We start from the raw sequence: 22,018 nt of genomic DNA, 5'->3' as shown, positions 1-22,018 counted from the left end.
TAAGAACCAAAACAGATGAATATAGGGGAAGGGGAGAAAAAAAGAGAGGGAAGCAAACTATAAGACACTCTTTTTTTCGGGGGTGGGGGCACCTAGGTGGCTCAGTTGAGGATCCGACTTTGGCTCAGGTCACGATCTCATGGTTTATGAGTTTGAGCACCACATCGGGCTCTGTGCTGACAGCTCAGGGCCTGGAGCCTGCTTCGGATTCTGTGTCTCCTTTTCTCTCTGTCCTTCTCCCCTATTTGCACTCTCCTTCTCTCTCAAAAATAAATGAATAAAATATTTTTTTTAATTAAAAAAAAGGTTCTTTTAATTTTTTTTTTTAATTTTAGAGAGAGAGACACAGAGTGTGAGCAGGGGTAGAGGGGCGCGCGCGCGCACACACACACACACACACACACACGGAGGGAGGGAGGGAGAGAGAGAGAGAGAGAGAGAGAGAGAGAGAGAGAGAGTCAGTCTCAAGGAGGCTCCATGCAGGGCTCAATCCCATCACCCTGGGGCCATGACCTGAGCCAAAATCAAGAGTGGGTCCTTCAACTGACTGAGCCACCCAGGTGCCCTGAGACTCTTAACTATAGAGAACAAACTGAAGGTTTCTGGAGACAAGATGGGCTAAGTGGGTGATGGGCATTATGGAGGGCACTTGTGATGAGCACTAGGTGTTGTATGCAGATGATGAATCAATAAATTCTGCTCCTGAAACCAATATTATACTATATGTTAACTAACTGGAATTTAAGTAAAAACTTAAAATACATACATATATACTAAAAAAATAATATGCCAGGGCATTATTTTGGTTGGGGCTGTTCTAAACTACATAACCATGTATATATGCTAAGACTTCCTTAGGAAAAAAATTATATGGTACCATGTGTTTTTCTATAAATAAACTCAAGTTTTACAACCAAAAAAATAGAGAGAGAACAGATACACAAAACACAGTATATCCATACAACAGAATACTACTTACCAAAGAAAAAAGTGATACATGCAACAACACTGATTAATCTAAAAAACATTATGCTGAAAAAATTAGCAGACCCAAATAAGTGCATACTACATGATCCCAATTATATAAAGGGCCAGACAGGCAACCTACAGTGATCAAAAGCAGCTAAGCGTTGGGGGTGGGGTGAAAACCACCATCACTGCAAGACTAGGATGGAAATGTTCCAGAGTGACTGGGGTGGTCGTTACCCAGGCTTATATATTTGCCCAAGACAATGAACTGCACATCTAAAATACTTCGATAAAGTGGATTTTTAAAGTTAAAATAAAGAAAACTAAAGGAAAAGGACGAAAAAGGAAAATAACCTTATTATGTGTTACTGCCACATAAATACAATTTGGGTTGTAGCTCCCTCTGCTGCAGGGAAAAAAAAGGCAAGGATGTTTCAAAGTACACAGTTTTGACACTGAAAAAAATGCTTCATGGTGAAAGTGATATTCACTCTGTGTATGTGTGTGTCCCTACTGTCTAACATTTGGATTGCACTGTGACACTGTGGGACATCCTAAGAGGAATCAGAAAACAGGGAGACCATGGTTTTGGTCCTCCAGTATACCATTTGAGGAGACTGGATCACATGAACAGGCACTTGGCAATGACTTGCCCACCCGACCTCAAGGTGTACTGGCTATCCCTCGTCAGTGCAGGGAATTCCTTGATCCCTAACTTCTTCCATAATGGTTTACTGATTCACAGGTGTCAGGGGTTCTCAGAGTGTGATTCCCTAGACCAGTAGCATCAGCATCACCTGGAAACTTGTTACAAGTGCAGATTTTTAGACCCCACTCAATATGACTAATCAGACTTTGGTGACAGAGCCCAGCAATCTTGTTTTGCAAGCTTTCCAGGTGATTCTGACGCAAGCACAAGCTTCAGAACCACGGTCCCAGGTGCACCAAAACTTCCAGCACTAGTTGGCGTGCATGGTTTCTGCTCTCCTTGTGGGCATCTCAACCTCTGCCTCTACTGAAAGCAGGTCCACTGCCCTGACGCCCTCACTTTTGACATCTCATTTCAAAGGTCCTGGGCCTTTTCTTCCTGCTTCATCAACTCCTTCACGCATTCACTGTGAGCGATCTTCTAGCACTAACTGAATTCTGAATTTAAGCCTGGAGCCTCAACCAAGAAATAAAGTAGGTCTCTTCTCCTGTTCCCATTTTTGCAAGACCGTATAAAATCGTTCTTTTTCAGCTGTCTCTCTTGGAATCAAATAATTCAATCTTTTATTTAACAGATACTTAATTCTGAAACAAGTAGGTGTGGTCCCACCATAGATACAGAGATAGAATAAAATACACAAAAATCACTGCCCTTATGCTTATATAGTATATGCTTATACTCTAAGTTGGGGAATGCCTATGGAAATGACATAGTATGTTAGAAGTTGGGTGCTGTGGAGTAAAGGTGAAGTAAGGGGAAATGATACGGGAAAAGGGAGCAATCTGAAATTTTATATAGGATGATCAGAGAGTGCCTTAAAAATATAATTAGAGGGTGCCTGGGTGGCTCATTCAGTTAAAACGTCTGACTACAACTCAGGTCATGATCTCATGGTTCATGAGTTCGAGCCCCACATCAGGCTCCAGGCCGTGGAGCCTGCTTTGGATTCTGTGTCTCCCTCTCTCTCTCTGCTCCTCCCCTGCTCTCTCTCAGAAAATGGGTAAAACACGAAAAAAAATTTAAAAATATATATAATTGGAAATGATAAAATGACACAACTAAAAACTACCATTTAACACCTGAAACTGCAAAACTCCTAGAAGAAAACACAGAAAGAGCTCCTTGACTTGAGCCTCAGCAATGATTTTTTGGCTATTGACACCAAAAGTGCAGAAAACAACGCAAAAATAAATAAATGGAACTACACCAAACTAAAAGGTTTCTGCAGAGTAAAACCACACACACACGCACACACACACACACGCACATGCACACACACACACACACACAAAATGGAGGACAACCTATAGAATCAGAGAAAATATTTGTAAATTGCATATATGATAAAGGGTTAACATAGAAAATATATAAAGATCTCATATGACTCAATAACAAAAATGAAGCAATTAAAAAGTGGGCCAAAGAACTAAATAGACATCTGTCCAGGAAAACCATGCAAATGATGAACGGGCACATGCAAACACGCTCAACATCACCAATCATCAGGGAAATGCAAATCAAAACCATAATGATATCAACTCACATCTGTTAAAATGGCTGTCATCAAAAAAACAAGAGAGATGTTGCGTGCTATTGGTGGGAATGTAAACTGGTGCAGCTGTTATGGAAAACACTATGGAGATTCCTCAAAAAATTAAAAATAAAAATGCCTTATGATCCAGTAATCCCACTTTTGGGTATGCATCCACAGGAAATGAAAAGAGTGTATCAAAGAAATATCCGCATTCCCATGTTTATTGCACCGTTAAGCTTCACAATAGCCAAGATATGGAAATAACCTATGTGTCTACCAACTAATGAATGGATAAAGAAGACATGGTATGCATAAAACACACACACATACACACACACAGAAATACTATTCAGCCCTAAGAGAGAGGATTTCCTGCCATTTGCAACATGGATGGACCTTGAGGGAACTATGCTAAGTGAGATAAGTCAGACAAGAAAAGACAAAGATCATACGATATCCATAAGTGGAATCTTCAAAGGCCATACTCGTGTAGAAACTTCTAGTTGGAAGGTGAGTTCTGGGGATCTAATGTAGAGCATTAGATTACAGTCAACAATGCTGTATTATATACCTGAAAGTGGCTGAGAGAGATCTTAAACGTTCTCACAAAAGAGAAATGGTTAAGTACGTGACATGATGGAGGCATTAGCTAACACTACGGGTGGTAATCATATTACAATTAAGACAGATGTATTAAATAACCACTCTGTACACCTTACATTTACACAACACTGTACGTCAATTAGATCTCAATAAGGCTGGAAAAACAAACTACGACCTAAGAGCATCAGAGTACAGATGCAAATAGCCAACTTTGTTCTTACGTAACACATATTTATTGAGTGTCTCTTACACTGCGTACTGGGTGCTAGGGAGGTGAGAGTAGTTAAAAGGAAAAGTTCCTGCAGTTATGAAGCTTACATTCTACTTACTGGTAGAGACAGATAAAAAAACGAATGCATGTATCAGGTGGGAATAGTGCTGAAAAAAATAAAGGAAAGACGAGAGAATAATGGAAAGTACAGATGATATATATACACAGGGCCTATTTTTACGGACAGGCACTCAAAAAACACAGCAGTTGGAAGTCAAGGGGAGTGTGAACACAATTTGTGAGTTCCTTGATGTCAAGACTGTTCTCTATACATTCACTGCTGTTATCTCTGGCACATAAAACAGCAAAGGCACATATGAGGCATCAAGTATTTGTTGGATGAATTATTTCATACACTACAGTGTGTCATCTCTATATTCTGATCACCATTTACTTAGTAGATAAGGACACATCAAGAGTAGAGGTAGAATTAAGAACCCCAGGAAATAATAGTTTAAAAGGGTGAGCAAATTCTGAAACCTTTATCCCTATTAATTTCCTAAGAACTTCCAACAGTTTTGACTTTTTATCTGTGTTCTTAACCTATAGAAAAAAAAATCAAGTGACTTATTCTCTTGAGTTTATTTTGAATCACTTAAAAATTCAAAATAATTTAAGACTGACTTCTAAAAAGCCTACTCATTCAAAGCTTACTTTACGTATCAAGTACTATCTAAATATTTTGTTACTTCTCAGAATATTCTCAATTCTAATGTTTCTAATCAGTTAATTTTCTAAAATACTTTTTCCCCTGAACTTTCAGAGCTTTCCATCTGTGAGAAGTTTTGTGAAGAGTTAGTTCTCTAGACTTAACTCTGTTTAACTAAAATGATCATAACTCAAATGCACATGCCCCTTGACCCAGCCATTCTACTGTAAGGAATATAAATGACTATTTATATTCATACAGGGAGCAGAGTTTTATATAAAAGGATACTCACTGAAACGTTTATAACAGCAAAAAACTAGAACGAACTTCTATATCTAACAATAGAGTACTGATTAAGCAAATGACATACTCCTCAGTGGATTTATGTGTCCATATGGAAACCTTTTCTAGATAAAGAGTAAGATGAAAATTGCAAGTCTCAGAACAGCAGGTATACATGATTGCATCTGTGGGGAGGGGAGGGGTGAAAAGGCTATTAAAAGGATACACATTATAAATATATATTTTTACATGTTTGCTTATACCCTGAAAACCTCTAAAAGGATACCTCAAGAACTGTTGAATAATAGTTATCTTTGGGAAGTGAGACTGGATGTGGAATCCAGAGAAATTTTTCTTCTCCGTTTTTTTTCTGTTTAATTCATTTTGCCATATCCACATTTTATTTTTATGATTAAAAAAAAGCTATATTAAAAACAATCCATTTGGCCTTGATTTTTGAGGAACTGCACAATATAGAGGAAAAAGATGTTTACACAACTAATTTTAAATATGACAAGAGCTAAGCTGTTCATTCTGTATCATTCAACAAACATTTGTTGAGTGTATACTGTAACCCAAACGTGAAACTAAACTCTAGGGCATTAATATTTCCTGTAGTCTATTAGGACAAGGAAGTATCGTGAGTATAATTAAGGATCGATTAATTCTGCCTTAGTGTTGGAGAGAACTCACAGACAGTGATATCTAAGCTACACCTTGAAAACCTAGTTAAGAGTTTGTTAGGGATAAAAAAGGAATGAGGAATCGCATGCAGAAGGGGCAGCAAGAGAAGGACACGTAAGTGGAAATGCATAGTAAGCAGGTATAGACCTGCTAAGTGGTTCAGCAGGAGACGTGACCGAAAAGATACATGCAGCACTTAATCTCAATTATTCAATATAGGAGCAAAGAAGGTGGACAATGTGGAGGCAAGAGGCATCTTTTTCATCCCTCTTTCTTACCTGGTGGAGTATACCTGCAGGACAGTTCGAAAAGTAGGACTACCGGAGCAAAATTAATGTGAACTTAGTATTTCAGTAGGTTCTTTCCCAATGATCTTTACCCCCCACATCAAACAACACTCTCACCCCTCCTGTATGACTAGATCCTTATATCCCTGCCCACACCAGAATATAAATTTTTAAAATCTGAGGTAATCTGATAGTAAAACATAATATTTGATTATTAATTTACGTCATTTCTCTATGAGTGGGTCAAACATTTAGTTTTCATGTGTTTACAGTATTGTCCAACTTTATTTTCAGTGAACTGCCTTTACTTATTTTAGCTTAGCCTTTGTTCCTTAATTTCAAATTTCAGTTATTCTACTATCAAATGAATTGCAAATATGTTTTCCCAGCATGCCACCTTTTACTTTAGTGTTCTTTTTTTTTTCCCCTTGGGGATGTTTTCCATTTTCAAGTGGCTAAAGTGTTTTATCTTTTCCTTCTATGATTTCTGGGGTTTGTGCCATGCATCCTCACCCCCAGAGTTGGGAACAAACATTTCCGACTTTTTTCATGATTTTATTTCATTTTTTATATTTAAAGCATGTTCTATGTAAGATCAGTTTTTGGTATTTAGCAGGGATCCAGCGAACTAGCCATGACTCCTTCCTAATGAACAGTTTTCCTAGTATCCTCTAGTAACTAATCTAACTTTTCTTCAATGATCTGGATGGATTTTCTACAAAGATGAAATTCCCACACACAAGAGGGCTTATTTCTGAACTCTGTTTTGTTCCACTGCTCCATTTACTCTTGTACCACTACTAACCTCTTGGTTTTTATAGCTTTATTAACAGTTTTTAAATGATCCTCTATGTATAAATATTGCACACTATATGATATAAAGTAGCTTATAATTTCTTTTATTGTCTGGAAGGGCTTGTCCCCTGCAGTGACTGTGTACTTTGTCAAACACAGCTAAGCTGGAACTACATTTGTCAGAACCACTTTCTCTGTATGCTCGTGGGTTAGAGCTGGCTACAGAAGACAGACCCTGCACGTGAGCCGGAGGCCGAAGTATGTCGGCACCCACCAAGCGTCAGAGGAGTCTAGTGTTGCCATGTGCTGTTAACACGATGCACTTGCCGGTCACTGCCTGGCTCACCTTGCAGGGCGGGGAGGCTGCCAGACCTTCAACACCTGCCACTCCTGTTGGAGCTCCTCAGTCATTTTTCCAGTTCTTAAGCCAGGCATATAGAGTCCCATGGCAAAGGGTGCCAGCTTCTTCTGCAAATTAGCTGCTTATCAAAGTCGGAGGCCACGAGACACAGATAAGGGATCATTTGTCCTTGTGAGTTCCAGTCTGCCCTTGTTCTCCTTTGCTTCGCATCTAGCTTCTTTCCCCAACTATTAGCACAACCATCCTGCAATGACTTTCCACCTGCTACCGTGTATTTTGTGCCAGATATACTTCTAAGTGCTTCACTATATTAATTTCCATAACAACCCTTTCAGGTGATACTATTATTAATTTTCTTTTTACATATGATAAACCTGAGGCAGAAAATTCAGTAACTTGTCCACATAGTTACTACGGGGAAGAGTTGGGATAAGACAGACAAATATGTACTGGTAGAGATGTCTGTATGATCTGATGAATTTGGTATATATAGAGAAGACATTAAATCTGTGAGTGTCACAAAGCTAGAAGAGCTAATACATTAAATGAAAAATGCAACAGTTCAAAAAATTTCAACAAATCAGAATATGTTAAATCTAACAAAGTAAAATTTAATAAGGATAAAGATAAAATGAAATAAATTTTGGAAAAATTAATTACATCAAATAGAAGAAAGTAATTATCCTAGTTCATGTTAAAAAAAAAAAAAAAAAACAGACTGGGGCGCCTGGGTGGCTTAGTCAGTTAAGTATCCCAACTTCGGCTCAGGTCATAATCTTGGTTCATGGGTTTTGAGCTCTGCATAGGGCTCTGCGCTGACAGTGGGAGCCTGCTTCAGATTTTCTGTCTCCTGCTCTCTCTGCCCCTCCCCCGCCTGCACTCTGTCTTTCTCAAAAATAAACATTAAAAAAAAAAAAAGACCAATAGCAAAATTTCAAGCTATACTGACAGGGTTACTAGAAAATAGAAGAGTATTATCTTGCATTGATGTGACTATAATGACCAAAGTAGGGACTGGTAACCTGAACTGGTTTAACCACATCTTAAATGCAGTGTTCAGTCCAGAAAACCATGGACTCATGTCCACAGAAGGCAAGCAGACCAGTGCCATAGAAAGAAATAGTACACAAATCTGCAATCTTTAGCCTGGCAAATATGCAGCAGACTGTATACTTCCAAAGGGCAAAACATGTATCACTGAATGGAGCTCACAGTGAAGCAGATTTTAACTCAATGTAAGAAAGAGTTTTCTAATAAGAAAGGCTTTTGAACAGTGGCATAGGTTAGCCTTCCGAGGCAGTGAGCTGCCCATCAACCGAAAAGATTAACAGAAGACTTTATGACACAATACTCTGTATGTTGTAAAGATACTTTTAGCACTGGGAATGTGTGTAGGAGGAAGAAATGGATTGTGGTGGTTTCTGTTGGAATGAATGACCTCTAAATTTTCTTGCAGCTCAAAAAATTCCTTTTGATTCTAGGCACAAAAACAGCAATTAAATTTGAGGCAGGAAAATACGGTTGTAGTTGAATTTACTTAAAAGACTGGTTTTTTTCTGATTACAAAAGTAAAAACAATGTTTTGATGTGGAAATACATATGAAGACATTTATCTACATGTTTTATCTATACATGTGTGTATACATATACATGTATATATTTATATGTGTATATGTGCAGGTAATAGCCTATTAATTATACCATGAGGAGTCTCTATTACTGGATCCATAATATCCACTGTGGATGTGCCATAATTTATTTAACCATCTAACTGTTACTAAACATGTAATAACTCTGTTTTTATAAATGCACTAAACACCCTTGTACATAAATTTTTTTCTATAGCTTTAACTAAGACTCTTGACCTATTCTTACATAGTTTTCCAGAATTTTGCTATTATATTCGAAGTTTGAATTTTAAGAGATAGGAAGGGGGAAAAAGTACATAAGGAGGATTCACAGGAAGCCACACAAAACATAACTTCTGCCCCCAGAGATTTTCCCACCGAAGGCAGACACACTGTGGTGGCAAGCTTGGCCTTTACAGTGTTTCTCTTTCAATAACAAACTTTTAAGAGGACCATGGTTCCAATAACCTGTGATTTCTTGCAGCCTTTAATGCCTAATATATAGGAACGCAGAAGAACAGATGGGAATGCGTCTTCAGCAAGTATGCTTATCAGACCTTCGAATCAAGACCCAACAGCACTGTGCTGAGATCCGACGAAAAAGCCAAACGAGACCTAGGTTAACAGATGTAGATACTGAGGTACAGATATGTCTCTTGGAATTGTTGTAACTTAAGGGGCCCTGGATTACCTGCTACGTCGCTAAAAACCAATGAAAAAAACAGTCCTCAGAGCAAACAAACCCGTTATCAAAGACTCTTTCTTGCAAGTATGGCACAGTGGTATTACCTCCTATTTCTGTGTAACAGTCCAGTCTCCAAACAAAATGCTTCCAGTTTAGCAATTCCTCCTGAGCTGAAAGCTAGTCAAGGCTGGCTTTTCCTTTCTTCCATAATCCCTCCCCTCACCTAAAGAGCAGACTGTCTTGTATTACTAATAATATGCCACCATTTTCAAGAGCCTAAATCTCCTCTTAAAATATGCGGATATAAATATTCTACAAATTCAATCTTGAGAAAATCCCTCCAGGGCCTTCTGTCCCATTCAATCTAGACTGATAAATCTCTTGATCTTTCCTTCATTTGTTCCCTAATTCCAAGTCTTCTTTTTTGGTTTCTACTCAGCGTTGATGGCACATATCCTCCAAGACATTAACTGAGAAAGTAGGTTTGTGAGACCTGCATGACTAGAAACTTCGAATTCTAAGTTGGAATTTTCTCTCAGAATTTTGAATCAACTGCTCCACTGCTTCTAGCTTTCACTGTTGTTCTTGAGAAGTCTGAAGCCCCGCCTGATGTCAGATCGTTTTTCTCAGACTTTTATTCCCCCTCTCTTTGGAAGCTGCTGGATCTTTCCTTTACCCGCAAGTGTTCTGAATATGGCCTTGTGCCTTGGTGCGGGTCTGTTTTCATCCACTGTGCTGGAATCTTGATGGCTGCTTTCAATCTGGAAACTAATGTCCTTTAGTTCTGGGATATTTTCTTGAATTACCTTGTTGTATTCATATTTTGTTTTTTAAATAAACTTTAAACACTTGAAGTATAACATACAGACATAAACATGCACATATCTTACATATTTATTTTGACAAATATTTCTAAGTCAATACTGCCCATTAACATTTAAAAGTGAAGCCCCAAATGCTGACTAGACACTGTAGGCATGTTGGCATTTCCTGGTGGTTGCACCACTCGGGGATGGGGGAAGAAATGGCCATTTTGCTGAGGGAGCCTCACGTAGCAGTGCCTCTGGATTTTCTTCTTGCAGGCAAATCCATTTCCCCGGAAAGGAGCCCTCCAATCTCCCATCTACTACCTTCAGCTGCGCCTGCCATCCCGGCAGCCCACAGCCTCCGTGATTTGACCTCTTCGGACAAGACATCTCTAGTTTCATTCGTGGTAGAGATGAGATGAGGCAGGGGGGGACTGGGGTCTAGCTACTCGTTCTATAAACTTACTTAAAAATTCTACAGTTTTCAATCCTACCATGTCAAGTCCTGCGTTTTTCCAAAGTTCTAAAGCACTCACCAGTTTGCTTCCAGTTAACTTCTCCTGATGCAGGTACTTAGCCTTCTCTGTTTTCCATCTTCTAAAAATTTGCTGACATCTCTTGTCTCTGTTGATTTCTTTCTCATTCTTTTTGTCCTTGAACATTGCACCTGCTTAGCCCTCCATAGTCATTTTAATGGCTTTCATGAGAGAGTGGAGGATAAATCAAGTGTTCGCTCTGCCAAGCTAACCTGGAATGCCTCCTTTGTTACATGTAGCCATCTTCAAACAGCAGATATATGCTTTCTTTTCTCTTCATCCTCAAAAGCTTCCTGCACTTGTATTTTGAGCTCCAGATCTATATTTGCAAATGCCTCTTGGGAACATATGTCAAAAGTAACTCATTATCTTTTCTGAAAATCTACTTCTTGCAACTGGGTGTCATAATCCTTACAGTTACCCACACTGAAAACTGAAATGTTATCTCCTACTCTTCCTTCTTTCTGGATCTCCCTATATCTAGTAAGATACTAGCACTTGTCAATTACACCCTCTAGAGCACCTGAATCTTATCCTTTATATGTCACTGTCTGCCTTACAGCTATTCCCCGAATACTAAGTCATCCTACTCTACCCATTTTGCCTTCAAGTCTGGTTTAAATGCCACCACCTCCATGAAGTCTTCCTTTCTGCTTTCTAGGTTAAGTAAACACTTCCTCCTCTGGAGGACTGCTCACTTTATTAACATTTCTCTTGTACACTTAACTATATTTAACATTTTTTGCAAACCTGTATGTGTTTTATTTCCTCTGTTAGAATCTTAGAGTTTTAAGGAAAGAGGCCTCGAAGGAATCTATCCCTGACCTTGCTCATCACATAGTTTTTATCATGCCATCAGTATGTATGCTATAGAAATAAACATATTGGCAACTACTGAGGCAAACAAAAGAAACAGAGGACACAGCATTTTACCTTCTGGAGAAAAATGTGTAGCTATAGCTGTAGGACAATAATATGTAAAAGGTAAAACAGCCCTCAACTAGGTCAAGAACACATGCTATTACATTTAACTCTGCTGCTCCCAAGCCAATCAGTTGCCATCTCTGATAGCCAAAACACACAGATTATTGCCCTTTAATGAATGGACAATAAATATGAACCGCTTGATAGAATATACAATCTTCAGTTAACAGCTACTCAGCTTCTGATAAAAGCCTGTTTAAATTAATTGGTATTTGAGAAAAATCTATGAAGTCATACTAATCTTCATTCCTCTATAGAGTTTCAAGCTCTATCTTAATAGTAAGAAAAATATAAACCTACAACTACATTAGTCTTCACAGAAATGTCTTGATTCAAATGCATTCTACATTATGCCATCAGTTTTTATAAAGAATAAGTCACATTAAGAGTTTTGCATCTTCTATAAAACGTCACTGTTTGAAGATATCTGCCATTATGTACTAGGATGAGCCCTATAAAACTGCCAGTATTTCACTGTTGTTGACTTTTAAAAAGGGCATTTTTATGTGGTTCATCTAATAGTTCAGTACTTAATAACAAGCTATGAAATTAGGTCATCTTATAATTTAGCAGTAAGAAAAAATTGGTCTCATTTGTCAAAGTCATATGTTCTCCCAACTCACAAAGATGAAAATGACACTGAGCAAGATGCTTCCTTTTTGCTACCAGGAGGCTCAGTGCTGATGTAGTACTCAACTGTGATAATTCCTTAGCCTAGATTTTGTTATAATTATCTGAATGATTATTGTCTCACCCTTTTCACTTTTATTGATTCAAAAACGTATATGTGTTTTTCTGAAAGTGAGTATTGTGGCAATTATATATATATGTATATATATATGTATGTACATATACATATACATATACATATACATATACATATACATATACATATATATGCAAATTATATATATAACTGGTTACCTAGAGTGCTGTGTTGAGAAGGATTCTTCCCGAACTTGGCAGTGGAAAGTACCAAGGTCAGCTGGTAATATTCCATATACGTAACTGGAAGGGGAAAGGCAGCATGCCACATATTTGCAACTCCATCTCATGTCCTAATGGGGACACTGAAGAGGAATCTGAGAATTAATTATGAAAGCCAATCTGCAAGAAGGGAGATCTGAACTCAATTTAGAAATAAGAGAGGGACATTAATTGATAGAAATGGTAAAGGCATTCCCATCAGAGCCAATAAAACATGAAATAGACAATAAAATGCAAGGGAGTATATACGTGTGTGTGTATGTGTATGTATATATATACGGCTATAGATTAGGTTGATTTAAGGATAGAATCTATAGTAAAATAAATTAGGAATGAAGCTAGAGATGAATGAATCACTGTAGCTTTTGAGGAGGACAGTGACACGAAGAAACAGGTTATACACGTTGAAAATCAAGCAATTTCTTTTTAAGACTTGAAGAAGCCTCAAAATTAGCATTTTACCACTGCTATAGTAATAATTCATTGAGCATGATGCTAATAACACTGAGCCAAAGACTACTGGTAAAAGAATATTCACCCAGTCTGAGTTATCACTGACCTTATAATTAAATCTAACCTTATGATCAAACTTAGAATCACCAATAATGGGCTAACCCATTACCACGTGCCTCTTTACAGGGTGCAACGTGGACACATCGTATATATAATATTCATGCCAAAAAAGTTTAACCTAAATCTGACCATGAGGAAACAATCGTAACTATCTAAACTGAGGGACATTCCCCAGAGCAACTAGCCTGAATACTTATGTCAATGTCATAAAAGACAGAAGCAAAACAAGAGACCCTGGGTCTAGGTTAAAGAAAACTAAAGAGACATGACGATCAAATGCAACAAGAGGGATCCTTTATTGAATCCTGCACTGGGGTTAAAAATAAAGAGCTATAGGGGTGTGTTGGTGGCTCAGTCGGTTTAAGCGTCCAACTCTTGATTTTGGCTCGGGTCATGATCTCACAGTTAGTGAATTCGAGCTGTTAGCACAGAGTCTGCTTGGGATTCTCTCTCTCCCTCTCCCTCTGCCCCTCCCCCACTCACACACATGCTCTTTCTCAAAATAAATAAATACAGTTTAATAAACAAATAAATAGTTGAAAGTACATTATGAGAACAACTGAGAAATCTGAAAATGGACTGCATATTACACACCAGTGTTGTATGAATGTTAAGTTTCACAAACGTGATAACTGTACTGTGATGATACAGAATTATTCCCTTTTCCTGCAAACTCTTGTGTTAGGTAAGTATCAGAATGCTGGTGAGTAACTCTCAAATTATAGTGCAAGTAAATTTATTTTCAAAAATAAGTAAAGCTGTGAATGTGTACATGGACACATATATACACAGGGGTAGAGGAATATGGCAGAAATTAACAAAAGGTAAATCTAGGTAAAGGATACACAAATAGTCACTGTGCCATCCTTAAAATTTCCTGGTCAAAAAAAAAAAAAAAATAAGAGATCTTAGATAATTTGGGTCACATTCCACCGTTTATGGCTATGAAAACTGAAAGCAAAGAAACTTTATTCTGACACACTCTCCCAGCTTACAGCAAGTGTGTAACTAAAGCTGCTGTGGTTTTGTCTTCTCACCCAGTGCTCTACCTCACATGGTCCCAGTCTAACCATGCAGGGTGAGCCCAACAAGGAAGGACCAGAGGCCAGGGGGCTGACTACTGAGCAGATGTTCTAAACCATCAGCAGCAGTTAGGGTTTGGATTAGGATCAGTCACAGACAGGGAAAGGAGGGGGCAAAATAAAGAAACAATGTAACACGAATCGTGGAGAGTTAATGATATATTAGAGAAAAAAGAAATAAGTTTATAATGTACATGAAGAAAAGGTGGGAAAATAAGAGTGCTAGGGACACTAAAGGAAAAACCAGAATAAGATGGCCATTTGAGATCAGAAACTTAGTCTGCGATAGGTACATTTCAATTGTAATGTCCCAACACATACGCCAGAAGTAGACTAGAACGCAGACTCCAGGAGGGTAGGGATTTTTGTCCTTTTTGTCTGCTGATACATCCACAATTAGCCTGAACAATGCCTGGAAATAAACTTTTTTTTTTTTTTTTTGAACAAATGAAGTTTGTTTCTGAGGCACTCAGGTACAGACACACAGGAAATAGAAATATGAAATGTACGAGAGGGTATCAAAAGAGATTTACTTGGGAGATCCGCAGGGAAGAGGACACATGTAAGGTGTCAGTTTCTGGAGCTCTGCCTGGAGTTCTGAGTACAAGCCCAAACAACAGTGGTCTTTCTTTTCCACTGTTCCTTTTACGTGTATCTTTACAGGAACCCTTACAGAGAGGAGGGATGACTGTGGTCATATACCCTCTAGTACCATCACAACTCCATTATTATTCCTAACGGACTTCGTTAGTGCGAGCAGGGGGTTCAGGTGCAGTCCCAGGACCAGCAGGACCAGGGTCAGCGGGGAGTTTGCCAGAAAACGCAAATTCTCAGGTCCTGCACTAGGTCCACCACAGGAGAAACTGTGCGGTTGCAGCCTCGTTACCGATGCTTTCAGGAGTCTTTCAGGTGATTCTAACGCGTCCCACAGAGCCGAGGACAAAGCAAAGGTACTCAACTCTTAGTGGACAAAATATCTACCTCATAGTTTAAGTCATTCTTCTGGAGATGCAGCTAACAATTTAAGACCCGATTACAGAAAAAGATATTTGTAATAGAATCTGGTGTCACAGGCCACCAGTCGTAACTCCTCAAGCAGAGACCACGCAGCGACACCTGCCTACAGTAAAAACAGAGTATTTAAAGGCATCCACTTACTTCAATGTCTCAGCGAGAAAGAAACTCTGCTGCACGTCGTCGTGGGTAGGAGTAGACGAATACACGTCCTTCACCCCGGAAAACCCGCCACTCACTCGGCAATACTTCTCAATAGCCTGTGAGAGAGACCAGACAAAAGAATCAATTCCACACAATTTCACGTCTTGGGGACAAATTAAGGAACCCCAGTCAAAAGTTCACAAAGATCTATCTGAGGATTTGACAGGTTAAGAAGAAAACTTATTACTGAATGGGAATATTCTCACACTGGAAAAATTAACGGAGGAATCTGTTTCCTGTGGAACTTTTCCCCCTCCAAAACTCTTCAATCTTTTAAAAGCATCTTCTATTTTCCTAACTGAGGAAAGTCAAGTTTGAGCTATTCACACTGAATTAGAGACCGGTCTGGCATAATAAAACCTCATTAATTCTAACAAATCAAGGGCGGTCAGTCTGAATTAAACTTTTCAAAGGGAATTTTTTCACTTCTAAGGATAAACCACCCAAAACAAGCTTAAAGAAAAGTATTACCTAAGAGCTCTGCTCTCCATAGTAATAAGCAAGGAGGTAATATTTACTGCAAACATACTACGTGACAGATGCTACATTACAATCCTAGCAGTTAGACATTACAGGTGGTACCAACTGGCAGGAAGCAGCCATCCACATACCCACTACAACAAGAATTACCATGTTAAGAGCCAACCATTAGGATGTATTTGCTCCAAGTCAAGGCTCTTCTAAGAGCTTCACATGTATCATTGAAATCTCCCAACAACCCGTGAGGTTGTCTTAGGAGGCTCCACTTTTCCCACAGGAAAACTAAGGCAAAGGGTGAGTTGCTCTACATTATTGCTAACTACTGCGCTCTGCTGTCCAACTCGGAGCTAAAACTCTTAATTTATATCTCTTGCAGCTTTTGAACGTGCCTAAATAAAATATACTCAATCCAATGGAATCCATTCAAAACCCTGTTTTTTTTTAAGTTTGAGAGAGAGAGAACCCATTCAAAACCCTGTTTTCTTAAAAAGTTTCTTTATTTTGAGGCAGTGAGCAAGAGAGCACACACAAGTGGGGGGGGGTGCAGAGAGAGAGGGAGAGAGAGAATCCAAGCAGGCTCTGTGCTGTCACAGGGCTCGATCTTAGGAACCGTGAGATCATGACCTGAGCTGAAATCAAGAGTCAGACGCTTAACTGACTGAGCCACCCAGGTGCCCCTCCAAACCCTGTCTTTAATTCAGAGCAACCAAATATCCTGCTTATGCAGGTGTATATCATACTCTAAAATTAAGCCATTCATGAGAAGTTGAATTATACGTGGTTCTTTTCTTTTTCTACCTAACCCTGAGATACTGTCTAATGAAGGTATAGTTATTTCATCATTACTGCCATGGCTTTTTGTTCCTAGTCTTGCTAATTTTCTTATTCTTCTGGTCTCTCTCCTTTCTAATGAAAAGCTAATTAACACTGAAAGTTTTTATTTAATCAAGCTGTTCGTTTTTATATAATTCCATTTTAATTACAGCTGGTTTTAAAAGTCTTCTTACCAAACAGTTTGGGGCTTTTTTCGATCTAAATATTTTAAATGTATTTTGAATTCAAGAGTTTTTAAATGCCACATTCTGCGCAATGATCATGTGTCTTTACCACCAGAAAACCATCAGAGCAGTTTAAGGATACTGAGAAAGTAGCAGGGAGGCATGACTAATCTTTAAGCCATTTAGAGTCATTTCTTGGAGGCAAGTTTTCATGCAAATATATTCAAGTTTGGAAGTTTGAAGATGTGACTGGAATAGCTAAGGCTACAGAAGACATACGAGATACCATTCTTCAGTCTCAGCCTGTCTTCCTTTTACCTTCTTCACACCCAACAGGGAGGCCAGTGATAGGGAAGAAAGCAATTTCTATTTAAGAGGTGACTCGTCCTCTTTTGTCTTTGCCCCCCTTTTCTGCATCATGGCATACTTCTGAACCTTGAATTTAAAGTGTAATTATTTCAGTTCTTGTTCTCTATACTTGGAGTTTGTGTGTCTATCTAGACTGTAAAAACAACATTCTAACTCCTGTCATTCGACAGACTTAGGTTAAAGCCTGAGCTCGTGGAACCTCTTTTTAATAGACAGAGTAGGGCCATACTTTAAGAAGGTGCACAGGAAAAAAGAACCTGAAGAAAAGGATAGATTATCCTATAGTGTTTCTCACTGAGTGGACAGGTTTCTGCCACCACCCCCCACTCTGCTGCCCCACGTGATTCAGATAAATCTTTCTTATTCCTCTCAATAAGAATCATTAAATATTAGGAGACATTCAAGTCAGACATCGCAGGGTTGCTTTACCTATTTCTCGCATATACAATATTGCTTAATGTACATGAGCATTAGTAAGCCACTGCTATCCACACAAGTGTGTGTGTCCTATTCTCGAACCACTGTGACAACAGTTGGTTGTCTTCCCAACTGTGGCAGGACTCTGTAAAGAGAATTTCACCAGCAGTTATGATCCCAATTCTGGAAGTAAGAGGCCAGTGAAAAGCAGCATCAACAAATGCAGCATCCCTTCCCGTTCAATGTAACCACCTGTCTCCGCTAATGTTCTTTTTGTTAAACTCCGCAAAGACTATCCAGGTCTGAATGACAAATGACACAGAAGTGCCCTCACTGTAGTGCAAGTCTTTATCACACTGCTCCTAGATCACTGGCAGCGGTCTCCCAAATCCAGCAATTTGCAGCTTATAATCAGAGCCTTTGTTTGGTCACTCCCCACTAAATAGCCTTTAGTGGCTCCTTTCTCTTTAAAAAACGTTTAGTAATCCTAGAATGGACTCTTCCAGTTAGTTGGTCTTGGTGGGCAGGACATGGTGAGGAAAAAGATCTGACAGGCTGTTTAGACAGGCCAAGGACTTTCTATCTCCACCTCCTGTATGAGAAACACTTATGTAGTAACTGGGAGAGGGGTCTAGACTTTCTATCTCCACCTCCTGTATGAGAAACACTTATGTAGTAACTGGGAGAGGGGTCTAGCTGTGAGTGAGTGAGTGTGTGTGTGTGTGTGTGTGTGTGTGTGTGTGTGTGTGGGTGTGGGTGTGTGTGGGTGTGTGTGTGTGTTATTCCTGAACCACTGGGTAAAGGACACATCCCTTGATCTGGCATGTAAGACCATCTACATAACGGCTCCAAACTTCACTCCCTCTGGTGGCCACTGTGAAACCTTCTTTTTACATAAACTGGTCTACATTCTGCCGGAAAACCTATCTTGCCCATTCTTACTTGAGCAAGTTACTGACACTACTTATCTCACCTACAATGTCATCTAGGCTGCACATTCATCATAATTAGTGCTATTTATCACAATTAGCATATCTCAGACAATAAATGCTCCCTCACTCCTGGGAATAAGCTATACTTTCATGAGAAGACTAATATTTTTCTTCCTCCCCAGGTACTGATAGCCACCTTGTTCTCTGAAAGGCTAGTCTTTTAGGAATAAACTGCTTGCTTCCTTTACTTACTAACCATTAAAATTTTCTCATAAATAGATACGTAAATAAAGTCTTTCAACCTAGAAAAATTTTAACAATTCACTGATTCTTCATTTGGTGGTTACTAAGAAATTACCTGGAACACAAGCGAAATAGAGGGTAATCTACGCAGGTAATTGTAAGTCTGGGCAATTTTACGATTTTCTTTTTCTCCCCCTAGGGTTAAGGATTAATTGTCAAGGACAGAAACTATATAATCATACTGAAACTCACAATGCCTTTTAAATGACACTTTATAGTTATTCAAGAAGAAGAATGAGTGCACACCCATAGGAAAATAGTTTTATTCAAGAACTAAATCGGATTTTCCTTCTATTGCTTAAGAAACTTAGAAATCGAGTCACAGAGTTTTTCCATCACATAAATGGCAGGAACACTATGGTTACCGAACATGAGGCAACACGGATGGCACGATGGGAAAGCTTGATTTAGCGCTCACGCACATAAAATGAAATATTGGCTTATTTACCAGTGCTGCTTCCCAGCCCCACTGCCTGTATCTTGGATCGTGAGTGAATCGCCATAGGTACCAATAGGTTTCAATTACTTCTGGACGGAGGATGTAATACTTTTCAGCCTGCCGGACGGCCACAGCCTCTACCGCACCATCAAATTTGAACGACTCAGGACCCAGCTTTAATGCTGTAACGTGACCAAAGAAAGAAATGAGCACAATAAGCCACTTGTGTTTGTTCACTAGAGCTTCTCTCTCCCCCCAAAACATGGGGTATAATGTAAAGTTAGTTCCATTTTGTTTTATTTTTATTCTTGCTGTTTTGCAAAACCAGTGACTTTAAAAGATCTACATTTGGTTTTCTTGTAATAGACTTACAAATATTCCTACTATCCTGACACGAAATATTTCTCATACATAACGTTCATCAACATACTGCTGAATCTAACTATACTGACAAGTCTAGTAATCCTCTGGAAACAAATGCAAAGCTAGATGTAAGCACATTACATAATCTGTTTTGTTCCAAAATAAAATGAGACAGATAACTGTATTGTACAGAACTATTTTTTTAAAAGTCAAGACAATTTTAAAGTCCTTTTAATATAACACACATATATAGGAAAACACTGAAGAGCTCAGATCTTGAATTAGATTTAGATGTAAGTTATATACTCTTCAAGCATACTATAGTATACAAAATGCAATATATTTTAAAACTTAAACCAGTTTTAAAAATAAACTCTCTTATCCTATAGCCTCTGTATATATAGCAAGAAAGAGATTCAAATTGCCAATCACCAAGAATTTTACCTGTGGTGCTCACTGATCAGTTTGAATCAAATACCGCCATTACACATATATTTCAACGCTACATACTATTCTGTGAATGATACGATTTCCACTCAGGCTAGAATAAAGAACTACATGAAAGTCTTTTTAATCACCTCTTTCTAATCACGCCTAGCACCCTAACTTTGGCCAATATAAAGTCATCTTCCATTGGGATGCTGGAGTCACACACAATTACCACTCTCAGCGGTCATTCTTTCCGTTTATTGGTGGCAAACAGTTTCAAGGTCTCTAATCTTTCAAAAAATGCTGGAAATTTTTATATTTTCTCAGAAAAGAAAAGGTAAAATAAGAATGATAATGCTGGTAGACCATAAACAGAATCATGCCATAGTTGCTGTCATGACATGTGTTGCTGTGGCCAAATTTCAGCCTTACAAGGGAGACAACGTAAGCTCTAAATAATCACATACAATTGTGAAAAACAGTCTTTCTCACCATCTACCACTCCCAAGAGAAAACACAAAACCAAAAAACATTGTACCAATGGTAGATAATTCTACTGAAAGCAAAACATGTGATCCAGTAAAGTGTATTGCTAAGTCTTAGAGAACTAAAGTAGAACTCAAGCACAGGACTTCAACCTGAAGGTCATGAATTCTATCTCTGGCGGGCTCTGAAAGAAGAAGACATTGTGTTGTGTTGTGTTGTGTTGTGGTGTGTTGTGTTGTGTTGTGTTGTGCTGAGAAGCCTCTGAAATTGTATGCAAAACTCTGTGTGCACATAAAGCTTTGACCAGCTCCTCAATGGGATCTGAGATTAGGACTAACCAACAAATCCTCAGTATTTTTTGTTAGAGAACTTCTATCCAGCTTATTGACAAGGTCAGCATACGATCAAATATGATTTGGCATTTTAATAAATGCTTTTAAAATGACTATAAAAGTCAAACATCCTAATGATGCATCTAATACTTGTACATCTAATACAAGTACAGGAAGTCATTTGATCTGAATTTCTTATGTCTTTCCTTTCTCAAAGACTGAGTGCTAAGAATTGATTAAATGGAATTTTTAAATGTTAATCTTAAGGCTAACTTTAAATTAGATAACTTCTGTAATGATAATATTGCCTGAATTTGAAGTAGAAATTGGCTGCATGGAACTAATATTTTTAACTTCTCACTAAAAATTATGTCTCACTTATTGGTCATTCATAAATTCACTAATAAAGCACACCAGAGAGAGAACATATCTGTTTTGTGAGGAGTTGGCAAATAAAAATGTACAAGCCCAAATTATACACACATTACATCCATTACTCTGGTCAAATCGCTGGTTTTCATGTTTCTAAGGCATCATTTCTTAGTGCTGTTTTAAGAAACGTAAAAAATAATTTCCTAACAATCTATCTTGCATTTAATTTCTATTTTCTACCTTTAATTTCCCACTTACATTTGATACTTCATTTCCAACAAGTAAAAATTGAGTTGAAACCATAAATAATTTAGTGCTGGGATACAAAAAGAACTCTAAGAGGATGCAAAAATCATCTAATGTAGGCAAAGGAAAGAGATATGCACAAATAAAAAAAAAATTAAAGTAAAATGTCAAATATGACAAAGGTCAACAGTAAGACACTAAAAAGTACA

At 38.3% G+C, this 22,018-nt stretch overlaps 1 protein-coding gene across 2 annotated transcripts in view; it reads right to left on the bottom strand.

Moving 5' to 3' along the window:
* The window catches only part of MAN1A2 (mannosidase alpha class 1A member 2), a 175,834-nt gene that overhangs the window by 12,219 nt on the left and 141,597 nt on the right, over positions 1–22,018 (bottom strand). For both annotated transcript variants that reach the window (XM_007075673.2, XM_042993842.1), the window contains exons 11-12: positions 19,591–19,763; positions 15,584–15,699 (exon numbers count right to left, since the gene is read on the bottom strand). In XM_007075673.2, the coding sequence (XP_007075735.1) occupies positions 15,584–15,699; positions 19,591–19,763 (289 nt within the window). The remainder of the gene's footprint in view (positions 1–15,583; positions 15,700–19,590; positions 19,764–22,018) is intronic.

The sequence above is a fragment of the Panthera tigris genome, chromosome C1 (genome assembly GCF_018350195.1).
Source record: "Panthera tigris isolate Pti1 chromosome C1, P.tigris_Pti1_mat1.1, whole genome shotgun sequence".
In the NCBI taxonomy this organism is placed as follows: domain Eukaryota; kingdom Metazoa; phylum Chordata; class Mammalia; order Carnivora; family Felidae; genus Panthera; species Panthera tigris.
Note: the sequence above shows the minus strand (reverse complement) of the source record. Positions and strands in the feature narration are given on the sequence as shown.